Source organism: Pagrus major, chromosome 20 (assembly GCF_040436345.1).
Source record: "Pagrus major chromosome 20, Pma_NU_1.0".
NCBI classification, from domain to species: domain Eukaryota; kingdom Metazoa; phylum Chordata; class Actinopteri; order Spariformes; family Sparidae; genus Pagrus; species Pagrus major.
In genome coordinates this window covers 15,317,824-15,331,350 of record NC_133234.1, presented here as the reverse complement: position 1 = coordinate 15,331,350, position 13,527 = coordinate 15,317,824, and the positions used below count along the sequence as shown (strand labels likewise).

General features: G+C 39.3%; 1 protein-coding gene across 1 annotated transcript in view; it reads left to right on the top strand.

Moving 5' to 3' along the window:
- The window catches only part of plce1 (phospholipase C, epsilon 1), a 78,056-nt gene that overhangs the window by 42,980 nt on the left and 21,549 nt on the right, over positions 1-13,527 (top strand). The window contains exons 9-15 of the mRNA XM_073489493.1: positions 4,729-4,883; positions 4,998-5,165; positions 11,311-11,456; positions 11,566-11,713; positions 11,857-11,967; positions 12,079-12,188; positions 12,327-12,446. Of these exons, the coding sequence (XP_073345594.1) occupies positions 4,729-4,883; positions 4,998-5,165; positions 11,311-11,456; positions 11,566-11,713; positions 11,857-11,967; positions 12,079-12,188; positions 12,327-12,446 (958 nt within the window). The remainder of the gene's footprint in view (positions 1-4,728; positions 4,884-4,997; positions 5,166-11,310; positions 11,457-11,565; positions 11,714-11,856; positions 11,968-12,078; positions 12,189-12,326; positions 12,447-13,527) is intronic.

Here is a 13,527-nt window from a genome sequence, read left to right as displayed (position 1 = left end):
GTTTATGTTTGCTGCAGTGCATGTGTTGGTTTGTTTACTGCTACTTGTTGATTTTGTTTTGCGCAAGTGTGTGTACATGACCTTCCTTGTATGTATTTTCATGCACAAGTTGTACCAGATGTTATTCTGTGATTTAATGCAAGCTATTTATGCCAAATATAATCAAAGCACGGAACTTTTTTAAGCTGTTGTCAAAGGGGAAACTTCCTGATGTTGCAGTTTGATTATATCGTCTTAGAAATGGCAGATTTAAACACATGGTGATTCTTCCATCAGTGAATCAGGTTTAAGATGTTGATATTGTTGTGTAGAACTGTTTTAATCAGCATTTGTGGGCATGGGCGATAAGTTTAAAATAAATAAGATTGTTAATGTTTTGAATAGGAATGGTTTTACAATTATATTTATAGGTTCAAAAGGCTAATTTGTAAACAGTCTTAGTCAGTTTGACTCAGGCTGTTTGTGCTGCACCTGTCTGAGTGCCCTACATACTCCAGTGGGGAAGTTGTCATCAGCTCTGAATGTGCTTGTGAGAACAGTGATGTATGTGTGTGCATGAACGCTTGGCTGGCAGAGAAAGATGGCAAGTTCAAGGTTCCTCTCCTTTGTTTGAAAATACATTGTGATGTACTCCGTGAACAAAACAGATGTCAAAGCAGTGTTAAAAGACACTGCATCTTACTGACCAAGACTCATTATGTTGTGATTCGTTGTTATTTTCTTCTACTGTATTTTAAAATGATATGTATCATTATGGATAAAGTGGTGATGCCGGCTAAAGTAACATTACTGTTGCTATAAAAGTGGTGTGGCAAATGTGGCAAAACAAATCTTAAGATTGAGTCAGATCAGTGTTTTCTGTTTTATTACACAAATATAGTTACAGTTATCTCAACTTCACTGTGATTCTACGAACTGGATTGATGCAAATATATCAGCTCCAGGGAGATAGTTCCATAATATAATGGAACTAGATGGCACTCGGCTTGTGGCACTCAAAGAGACAATAGAGTGCATTAGAAGAACTCAACAGCAAATGTGTTTTTCCAGAAAGCAATTGTTACTCAAGATAATCCATAGACCTTGTTGTGAGCAGTTTCATATCTATTTTCTTTCTATGGAACTACACGTGCCAACTGTATCACTGTGCAGAACGAAACGTGTACTACTCATGGTCAAGAGGCTGGCTAACTAAGCTAATCGAACTAGCTAACGTTACAGCTTAGCTGAGGAGGAATGATTTAATGTTCACATCCCACGAGCATGAGTCTCTTGTCTTACGTCCACAAGTTTAAAGTTTAAGCTCTAAATCTTAATGTGCACGTACGCATTATTTAATGTTTCTCAGAACCGTACATGCAGCCCTCTAAACATCAGCCTTAGTTGATACAGAAAAATGAACAATAGCTGGTTTAATTTCAATACTGAAAGGCTGTTATTGATATACTTAACATTGATTTCCATTCATACAGTATATACAGCCGAACCCAAACCACTACCCTCACCCTAGCCCTAGCCAATTTATGCCTAACCCTTAAGTCATACCTTACCCCCAAAACAAAATCAGCACCTCAGAAATCATGTTTTGCCGCATTGGGACAAGTCTTTGGTCCCCATGAGGACTACTGGTCCTGACATGGTCAGTGTTTATGCCAGGAAAGGTCCCCAGTAGGTAACAGAAACGCATTCACATTTCCTGTCTCTCTAAAAGGTATGCTATTCCTTGAAACAAAAATGTCATGAAAATGGTTCAAAAGGATGTTCAGTCAATCTACTCCATCCACCGCCGCATTTAGAAAAGGATCCATTACACACACACACACACATGCTTCATACCCACAGGGTATTTGTATTCATGATGCATTACAGATGAGTAAACCCATGCATAAAAATCATAGGGACATCATGGTCAATTAATCCAGCTTCATGTTCTCTCAGCTTCATAGTAGAAGGGTTGCGATATCATTATACTGTATTTATATCAGTGTTTCTCAAGCTAGTGTTTATGATTTGTATCGGGCCATGGGTCCAGAACAGATTATATTAGATACACTTATCACCATCACTGGAATCCAAGATCTCGTTCCATCCAGTCTTCAGTCCCAGTGTTTATTTATCACAGCTTTCTGTTGTCATTACTGATATTGCACAGTTTGTGTGAAGCTTTGCAGGCAGAAATCGGGGTTAAGATGAATAACAGATGATAAAAAACACTGAATTGTTGGTAACATTTTTTCTAACACATTTTTTTATCTGGTGATTCTAATTTTGGACCCACTGCCTTGACACTAAACCGAGTTTTATAAGAAAGTGCAGAATATCTCACCCTACATGTTAAGGTTTTTAGTTTTCTGTATTCATGCACATTTGCTTTTAATTAATTCTTTACAATCTCTTAAAACCTTTTTGTCACTGCTTTGCCTGAAAGCTTTGTCTGACAGCTTTGTCTGCATGTTTAAATGCATGTTTCCCGGTTTAAAGGATGAATAAATGAATGATTCAGGCCTCTGCATGGTCATGAAATTCATATCACTGATTCGAGGGGGTGTCCATTTCCACTTCAGAAGGTCAGCATGTATAAACAGGGTTAGAGATAAGGAAATATTTCTCATACGCTTGAGAGATGGATGATTTTATAGTAAGTTATGTTTAATGCTCTTCCAGTGTTTTTTGACACAAAATAATAATTTTAACACCAGTTTAAGTAACTTTTTTTTTTACTTAAACAAAGTCAGTTTTGTATACCTGTACTATTTTATCGGAAGAGAGGAGCGAACAGATGACAAATCTTGTGAAACTGATGAAAATTCAAATCTTGAATAAATGATATGTAGGCTACAATGTGATTGTTTTACAAGTAGCAGCTGTGAACTTGCATGTCGAGGAGGTGTAGTATTAAAGCATAACATTTGCTCTGTAATCATTTTCCTCTTAAATTCTTTACAGGCCATATATTCCATGTGTTCAGGCTCTCGGAAACACATTTTTCTTCTTTCAGCTGTCTGATTGTTTTTATTCTGTTTCATTTAACGCAAATGTTTCAAGAAAAATGTGTTCCAGGTCTGGACTGTACGGTGAACCATCATTCATAACCTGTAGTGTGTCTCTGTCGGACATTTAAAGGATTATTCTGTCTCTCTAACTGTGATGGATGGGACACACCTGCTGCATAGTGTAAACTACCAACTTTCCACTTATTCTTCTTATCCCTTCCTTCCTCTCTACCATAGCTCTGCTCTCTCCTCTCTCAATCTCTCTTCTGCTCTCATTTTTGTCTCTGTTTCTGTATCTTTTTTCTCGCTCGTGTGAAGAACTCACCTTGTCTCTGTTCAGCTCCACTGCTACAAGCCTATTACTTTTGATCTTTTCTTTCTTTTCCCCCCTCCCTTTCTCTACTTTGTACTTAGCCTGTGTCTTATACATAGACTACGTATGACACACACACACACACACACACATTGAGAGTTCATTACAGAAGCTTTGTGGCCGGATCTACAAATCAAACTGTGTAAATAAGCTATTTTTTTTTCCTGCAGAGCAGTCACTGCTGTTGCCATGGCTACCTGTTGTACATCTCAAGGGTTACCAAGGACAGCCTTTAAGTGTGTGTCGGCATATGTGTATGCATTCACTGTTTTGTATGTGTGTGGTTGAGGGAGCGATGTAGGTAGGTTTCTCTAGGACCAGAGAGACTGTCTAATTCCTGGTCTTCTCTCTATTTGATATATATTTCCTTGTCTTTATGGCATTGTACTGTTAATGTGGTATAACTAATTTGTTTTGCACACTAAACTAAATTCAGTGCCATATAGTTCCCTAGAAATGCTAACAAAATGAATCACTTTATAGCTCATAACGAAAAATCTGCGTTATTTCTCTGTGTTAATGACACTAGTGACAAGCTTGCTTCTGTTGGAATAAATGCTGTGCAATATCAAGGAGCAGTACCATAACTTTGGATTGACCAGTCAGCAATATTCAACTCTGGAAACCGTACCCATGATACTCCCTGCCTCAAGAGAAAGGACTTTTTTTCGAGGCACAGACTACGTCCCAGTAACTTAAATAGGTTCTGTACATTTCTGTGATCAAACTGTAGGTGAAGTTCCTAAAAGAGTTCCTCAAATGTTTCCTGGAAAAGCCCCAGCATTGGAAAGAGACTGTTATGTGTTGTTAGTTTATGTGGCATTCATCCCGACAATGTACAGTATGTCTACCTGGCAGCTCCAGCTGCAGTGTAGAAACTGTCCATTAGTCCTTTGTTAGCAGAGATGAGGACAGGTTTGCATATGTGTGTCTGTGCTTATGTGTGTAAACAGACAGACTAATGGACCTGACTGAAATCCAAACACAGGAACTGGCAGGTGATCAATGTTGTTTACTTGTAGAAGGTGAAGTGTGCAAACTTCTCTTGGCTGGTGGAGAGTGAATGGTATGCAGGGGTTGATGGTTTAGAAGACTTGAGACATTCGGGTTAATCCTGAAAAAGAGAAGAATGTTTTATGAGGCTTAAAACTTTTATGGTGAAAGTGAAACTTCAGAGTAGATAAAACGTCTCTCTGATCTTTCTTCATTTCTTTACTTGTATAAGCAACAGCAGTCTCTGCTGTCTTTGTGTACTTGATACCTTCACTTCATCTCTCTCTCGGCATGTGCAAAAAGTAGGTAATAAAATTCTGATCTCTATCTTCTTCTGTCTCCCCTGCTCCTCTTTATCTGCTCATCCAGAGCGCCAGCTGGCTAACAGCATGACCAGCAGCAGCTCTCTTCCTCCCAGTGTCAGCGGGATCAGTAAGGAGCTGGCAGAGGTGCGCCACCTTGTTCAGTTCCCTGAGGAGATCGCCTGTATCCTCACCGAGCAAGAGCAGCAGCTCTACCAACGGGTAGGAGGAACACACACACATATCTGGGTCAAAAAATATCAAGAATATTTATTTTATTTTGTCAACATGCTAGTGAGGTTTTCTTAGCAAAAATGTATCTATACCTGTGTGCAGGTTTTCCCCCTGGACTACCTCTGTTTCCTCACTCGAGACCTCGGCAGTCCTGAGTGTCAAACCAAACGCCACCCAAACCTCAAGGCCTCGCTGTCAGTGCCCACCATACCTACCCAGAGTGCACAGCAAAGTAACGCTGTGGAGGACCTGGTGGCACGATTCAACGAGGTGAGGAGACTTCTTATATAAAATGTCAGTTTTATGTTGTTTATGTTTGGGATTATCCATCTTTTGTTCCATTTGTTTATTCATTCTTTTCTCATACACTTACAGTAATAATATCAGCAAGTGTTGAATGGAAAATAGAAAGATAAAACGCACAATCCTCTTATCCTCACATTCATTCAGAAGAGATAGAAGCTGTTACTCTTCAAACCAGGGCAGCAACTAAAGATTATTAATTAATGGTAAAAACTAAATAGTGAAAAATGCCCATCACAGTTCCCTAAAGTCCAAGGTGATGCCTTTAAATCACTTGTCTAGTCCAAACAACAGTACAAATTAGAAAAATAAAAATCTATTTAATGTCATAAAAGACAAAAAATTCCTCACAGCTGAAACCCTAATTTATATCGATGGTCATATCAATTAATCAGCTAATTGTTTCATCTCGACCTTTTGAAATCAGTAGGCTCATCTCGGTTTTAAAGGCTGTGGTTCATCTTAGTAACCTTGCAGCCTACTGTATATCTCATCTCACTCTCAAGCTCAGTTTTTACTACATGATTTCAGTCTGGATGAGATCACTTGAGAAGTGGTACCAATCAGCAAACTATGTGGACTAGACCATATAAAGATGTTATTCATGTTGAAAGGGGGTAATTTTCATATATTGTGAAAATATTGATATAAAACAGTGCCTCTCTCTGATTTGATGACTGTTTTGAGTGGCCTATAGTGACCTCCCTTTGATGACATCACCAGAGACAGTGAAAATGCATGCATTGCGATTTGACATGAATGTGAAAGGTTGAAAAGCATAGCAGAGCAGTAATTGTGTTTTCCTTCAGAGGGGTTTGCCTTGTTGTATTTGCCGTGTGAGTCTTACCAACTTATCAGCTCATGATTGAAACACACACTGTGTACACAAGCTCACACACTCACAGCGGTGTAAGTTGGCTAAACGTACTTCCCCCTTGTGTCTTTTCTGGTGAGTGACTTCGAGAATAAACAATCACAACGCTGTGCTGCTGAGAAAGAGAACACGAGAGAGGGAGAGATTGATTGGGAAATGATGATGTCATCTTTAGGTTGCATGCCTCTCGCATCAGCTGGTTTTCATTTAAGTCAGCAAGAGTAGAGACACACAAAAAATAGTCTCCCAAAAGTGCATTGTAGCCATATATGGGCAAAATGGAGTGAAATGACAACAGTGATCCTCCCTGTGAAGACACGGATGAAGCCCTGAATTGGCTTCAAATCATGATGCTCCCAGAAGATGAGATGTATTCTTGTTTGCTTTGACTGTAAACCATGGTTTGGATACATTTTCCTGGGAATTTCCTCAGTGATTGTGAACAGTGTCATTTCAAATATTTACAAAGGATTGACTGCTTTGCCTTTTTCAGGGGAGATATGATACTGATTATAAGTTGTCAACAAGACCGATAACTGAAAGATCTGAGTATTAAAACTTATTAATACCATTACTGGATGGAACGAACAGTTTACTCAAGTGCTATACTGTACATTCAACTTCACTACATTTTGGAGACAAATATTGTACTTTTTACTCCACTACATTTATTTTATAACTTATATTACAAGTTACTTTCCAGATTCAAATTATTAATATGAAATATAAATTAACTATCATGAGCAATTGTGATGTGTTATTATAGATTAAGCTACCCAGCAGTCAAGTAAAGTAATTGCAATTGTAATGTAATTAAATGAACTCCACCTTTACCAGCTGCAACATTAAAGTGATAGGTCGACTAAGCAATTAGTTGGTTGACAAAAAAATTAAGCAGCAATTATTTGGGTAATTGATTAATCTAAGCATTTAGGAAGTTAAAAAAAAAAAATCATATACATGCATTCAACTTTTCCTTTCCATCATTATTATTACACTTTTTTATTAGTTGTTATTAGAAGGGAAATAATGACAAAAATATTTTGCACTGATCCAATCCATAAGCTGTATTCCAGAAAATAGATTTTCACTAGAAGGGAAAGAAGTGACCAATATGTTGCTAATATCTGGTTGAAGTTAAGACTTAACAACACTGCCCTGGACTGAATCCACATTTTTGAGATGTTATATTACATAACATTATTAATTTTAGGGTCTGATTTCTTTCCTCACACTTGACAGACATGTATGGGAGTGAAAGATTATGCCGTTTAGAAAAGATAGCACGGCAAGAGAAACTTTGGAGGCAGTTTTGGCCCCTCTGTGTCTGTCCGGAGTGTTTAGCTTTGACAGGGCGAGTACACTATGTGCTCATGCGCCAGGTTTGTAATAGTTCTCTGTCAACCTTGGTTATGTAATTCATGTATCAAGGAGAAACTGACCCTCATGGTTCAACTAATAACACTTGCACAGGTGGAGACAGACGGACGGACATACGGACACGTCCACAAACATCAAAGGGGGGGATCACATTGTACCTAGCTGTGGTTAGGGTTGTGTGTGTGTGTGCGTGTGTGCGTGTGTGTGTGCGTGTGTGCGTGTGTGTGTGTGTGTGTGTGTGTGTGTGTGTGTGTGTGTGTGTGTGTGTGTGTGTGTGTGTGTGTGTGTGTGTGTGAATTGTTGTCAAGCTGCCATTGATAACACCTGTGCTATGTATGTAAGGGAGTCTGTTGTTTGAGGAAACTTTTTGCACAACTCCTGTCTGTCCTTGTCTCTCGTTTGCTCTTTTCTGCTGTTCTCTGCCGTTACTCGCTCTCTCTATATATATAGTATCTCTTCATATCCTGTCTATCTCTCATACATAACACTGAGCACGCACTTTAGTTATCTGGAATATCAGAAGAGATGCCAACTCTCTACAATGCCTTGATGTGTGGCCATTCAAAGAGCCCTTTCGCAGACCATCAGAGTGGGTCAGATGGTGACTGTAACTCAACCCTGCTGCTGAGTAGAAGTGACTGATAGTGGATTTTCATGCAAGGTGTGCACATCCTGCACAGAGCAGGGACAGTTAAAGATAAGAGACTGTAGGGCAGCAGAGTTGTTTGTTTGTCATATACAGTATGTCTTAGAACAAGCTTCCACACAACTGAAGCATAATAGAGCAGTGTGCTGCAACCTTGCCAGCCTTGGGGAGTGACAATAGTGACAAGTTAGAGAAGAATTTCTGATGACACCAGGATGAGGTTGTACAGTTTGTTACAACTGAATAGTGTTTGGAGAATGAATGATTTTTGTATTTTATTATGTATATTTATTGAGAATGGTTAATTATAGTTTTCCTTCTGACATTTTGACTAGAGCCTGACCGAGTTCCTTGGTATTTAACACTCATTCCTCAACCTGTTAGTTAAATGATATGCTTTTCATACTTTACTTCTCTTTAATCTCTAATTTAATCAGGTGCAAATAGTAATTAGTTAGAGTTCATATTTAAGTCACCTGGTTACTGGATCAATCTAGTCGAACTGGATTCCAACAAAACGTGATGATGCAACAAGATGCTCCACCATATTTTCTGCAGTTCAAGGGCAAAAACATCAACAGTTATAGATTATAGCTTCAGACATGAATTTTGTTTGTTTATGTTATAGCATTTCCTACCATTATAGCTGCTCTAAGCGTCATCATTTTAGCTTACCTCCCATTTGTTTTGCAGTTTGCAATCCCCTCCCTCCTCTCTGCGTCACCACACTTGCATGACTCCTTTCTTTTTTTCTTTATCTTTTTTGAGGCAGCTCTCTTTGCCTCTTTCTTTTCTTCAAGCGTTTTATCATCACTTGGCCTGTTTGGTAGTAAAGCCGTCACCGGGAGCGCTGGAATTGGTAGCTTACCCTGTCCCGCCATTGCTGGTGTAGGTACCAGAACGCTGTTGATTGCTGCTGGAATATAGAGCTATTTAATACTAATTTTAATAAGAAAATAATGCTTACAGCTTTAATATACCAGTAGGTGTTCACATGTCATCCATGTTGACTTAAAAGCTGAGGGTCAATTCTGGAAAACAGTCAGGCAGATGGAACATTTCAAGTGCTCAAAAAGTTGGAAATTTGGTCGTCAAAGGAAGGCAGACTCCTTCTGCTGATTAAGATGATGTGATATGATAGAAAGCTCCAGAAGAGCTATGATATGGACGTTGTGGTGAGGTTGTTTTCTCAACTGTTGTTATCAATATAACTAAAACTTTGTCGGATTTGAAGGAAAACTGGTGCGACTTCAGTTTTTCCGTTTGTTTCTGAGTTTGAGCATATTAAGGTGTTACATCAGTGAGAACAGTTTGGAGGAGTCAGTTACTGTAACTGTCTGAGATGGATTAAATTTTTACAGTAACCTTCCCAGCCCCCGGGCCTCTTCATGCCAATGCCTCTATCACACAGGAATGCATAATCACTGGTGTGCTTTCACTCATATTGAACAGGGAGAAAATGTGAGACTTAACAAACCATAACTCTATGAACATAAGTGAGTTTGAAATTATGACAACCAGCTTTTTAGAGCCTGACAAATAAGTCTGTAGATTATATGTTTATGAAGTAAGTTCTGTGTATGCTTAAGGTCATATCTAAGATGTCTGTATATACTGTGTGTTAAGTTGTGTATGAGTGCCTCAGGGTGATATGTGAGTCCATGGTCTCATACCAAGTGTATGTAGGGTGTTTGATTGCATATGTATTGTTTTATGTGAATGAATCCATCAAAGGTAAGAGGTCAAATTGCTGGGAAAAATAACATTTTACCAGCGTTTCATCACAACCTCAAAGCAACAAAAACTCTACCTGTGAAACTGAGTGCTTTGTTACATGTTTTTAAGAGTGTGTGTGCGTGTGAGTGCTTGTGTGTGTGGCTTTATTTAGTTCCTGTGAAGTCAGACTGTGGTGGGCTTTACAGATCCTTACATAACCCAGTAATAGAACTCTGGACCAGGGGGATGTTTTTACCGCCTGCAAGGGGGTTAGGGAGTTTGAGTGTGTGTGTGTCTGTGCTTTTATGTGCATGTGAATACATTCATGAGGCCCTAACGTATAGAGACACTACGGCAGCAAGAGCAAGACGCAGCCAGATTGAAATCTGACCTTTTCCTGTGTGTGTGTGTGTGTGTGTGTGTGTGTGTGTGTGTGTGTGTGTGTGTGTGTGTGTGTGTGTGTGTGTGTGTGTGTGTGTGTGTGTGTGTGTGTGTGTGTGTGTGTGTGTGTGTGTGTGTGTGTGTGTGTGTGTGTGTGTGTGTGTGTGTGTGTGTGTCACAGAGAATGTGAAAGGAAGCTGACCCTGATGCATATCAGCACCTTCCATCGTGTCTTTTGGGTGTGCTAGAGGGCAGTCAGTGTGCAAAGACAGAGTGCAGCTGATATATCTGATCGCATGCTTTCTTGTGCATGTCTGTGTGTGGCCAGCTGGCATGGTCCTGTGCATACATTACCACTTTAGACACAGCTTGCCATGCCACATTTTCAAAGAGATGGCATGAGCACAAGTAAGACGACACACAATAAAGAGTCCCAGCTGACTGTCTCTTGGCTTTGGACTCTGTCTCCTGTTCACTAGGTTTTAACACACCCAGTAACCGCCTTTTAGTAACACACTAACACACTTGCAAGTCACCTTGTGGCTTGTAACATTAGGTCAACCTTCATTTATATCATCCAGTCAGAAGTGTCCACTATTTAAAATTTCTTAATCAGCTATGCACATGTCGCGCCAGCATAAGGCTTATGAGTTATTGTATCACTAGTAGGGTTACAACAATATGAGATTTCATGGTATAATAATGATCCTCACAAGTTCACAATGATTTCACAGTTTCACAGTATACAGTATTACATGGTTGTTGTTATGATTATTATTTCTATTAGTTAGAATGACCCTAAAATGAATAAAAACAGAAGGATTTTTGGTATAATGCTGCAACCCTAATCACTAGAGACTTAGTTACATTTCATCACTGGTTGTTAAAAATTTTTACATGATGATTTTTCATTTATTGTTTATATTTATTTTTATTGTTTGATTGATCGATTGATTGTTAAATTTAATTTTAATTGAATTTACTAGGTAAGTTTTCTCTGTTTTTCACCCTGCTATGTTCTGGTGGAGAAGCAAAGCCTTCGAGCATATTAACTTTTTGTTTATTATCTTTAATGTGATGGTAACTATTAGTAACATTTTACTCTGTTTCGTCAGGTGAGTTCGTGGGTGACGTGGCTGATCCTGACAGCAGGGTCCATGGAGGAGAAGAGGGAAGTTTTCTCATACCTGGTCCATGTCGCTAAATGCTGTTGGAACATGGGAAATTACAATGGTGTCATGGAGTTCCTGGCGGGACTCAGGTGTTAAGCCGCACACAGACGCAAACTCAAATATACTTACACAAAGTAAACTGTACTTTAACATAAAATATCATGCCAACTGACGTTTGAGATGTTCTTTGTCCTCCAGGTCCCGCAAGGTGCTGAAGATGTGGCAGTTTATGGACCAGTCAGACATCGAGACCATGAGGAGTCTGAAGGACGCTATGGCTCAACACGAGTCTTCTTCTGAGTACAAGAAGGTTGTGACCAGAGCTCTCAACATCCCAGGATGCAAAGTAGGTTGCTGTTTATTCTGGTGATGTTGTCAGGTGATGGTCTAATTTGTCGTTAAGTCGGCATGTATTTGTGTTTTGAGTCTAATATTTCACATTATTTCTAACTCATCTGACCACTGGGATGTGTTTTACTCACACCATAGGTTGTGCCATTCTGTGGAGTTTTTCTGAAGGAGCTTAGCGACGCTTTGGATGGGACAGCAAGCATCATGAGCCTCAAACCACCTCTAGATAATACAGAAGACTCCATAGAGGTATGCATGTAGAAACATTCAGAAATCTCACAAAACTGATCTGAGCTGATAAGACCAGATGTTGTTGGTATAATTCAACCTGCTTTGTTTGGTCTGTCCTCCCCCCTCTAGTTTGTGTCTGACTACAGCGGCCAACACAACTTCATTACCCGGTGCGGTCCAGATGGTCTGCACGTCCCAGAGAAAGAAGCTACTGTCAGCAACATCCTCCAGATTATCAGGTATATTCTGTCTTTGAAAACAGGTTACTAAAAAGTAAAGACTATAGAGCTGTTCTTAATCTCTCTGCTTCACATCTTACTTTCTTCTTCTCTCTTTTAAATCTTCCTGCATTTGACTGTCCTCTTTCTGCTCCTCAGATCTTGTAATCGTAGTTTGGAGGCAGAGGATCCCGATGATGCATCCACCAGTCCCTCTTCTACTGGCCCAAGCCCTGCGTCTAGAAACAACTCCTTCAGGGACCGCTGCTGCCGCAATCAGTCAGTCCTTTTTCTCCCCTTTTTTGCATAATACATAAGCCCAAATTTTTTTGCAGCATCAAGTACCAAACAGGAACTCTGGACCTCCTTAAAAATGTGTGTCTTGTTTAAGATACCTTAGCAGGGTGAATGTTTTCTGTCACAGGTTCTTGAACCCATTCAGCTGAAAGATGCTCTCTGAGTATGGGGGATGTTATGCAAGTGGTGACCAAGCTTGTGAGACATATAACACAGTATCAAATTTCACAGAGCATGTGAACCAGTCCAGAACACTGGGACATCGTGTACTGTAGTTGCTTTCACTTTTTGTTTATTGCTGTCTGTTACTTCAGCTATGTTTAAGTTAAAACTTAGCTAAGTTGTGATTTACACATTACTACAATGAAAGCAGTTGGACCACGGAGATAAGTTATGACTTAGCTTAAAGTAACACCTAAATAGTTAGACATGCCCCAAGGGTAGCTGTCTATCATAAAATTTCACAGAATTATGTTCACTTATGGTAAAAACGCAATGTTTCTGCCACACGGTATCATCGTTTCATTAATTGCCATTTTGCAAAACAGTAATCCAGTAGAGACCTAATTTATTGATTAAAATAGATTTATCTTACTGCCAAGCGCTACGATGCAAAGTCAGCCAGAAAGCAAATGCACACAGTCACCAAAACCATTTTTGATTGTTTTGATGCCTTAGCTATGACTTCATGTCCAAACTAGTTAGGTTATGCCCCAAGTAATCACTGTGCAACCAGTTTTAGTCGCTGAGGATTTAGTTACAAACTTACTAGTAGTTGCTGAGCTTGTTTTGTCGCTTTACACCCAAACTTAGGTGAGAACTTACACATAGCTGGAGTTTCTCAGTGCTGGTGCGGTCAATCTATATCAGATGAATGCTTTAATGCCACTTCACATCTTTTTTGGTGTTTAAAAGAACATTTCACCCTATTTCTTAAAGTGTTTAGCAATTATATACCCAGTCTCAGTTTGTATATCAATCATAATATACACCTTGTTACTTAACCAATCCGTTAAGTATGATGTTTAGAACCCATTAACCCATTTTTTGCTGAAACCCTCTT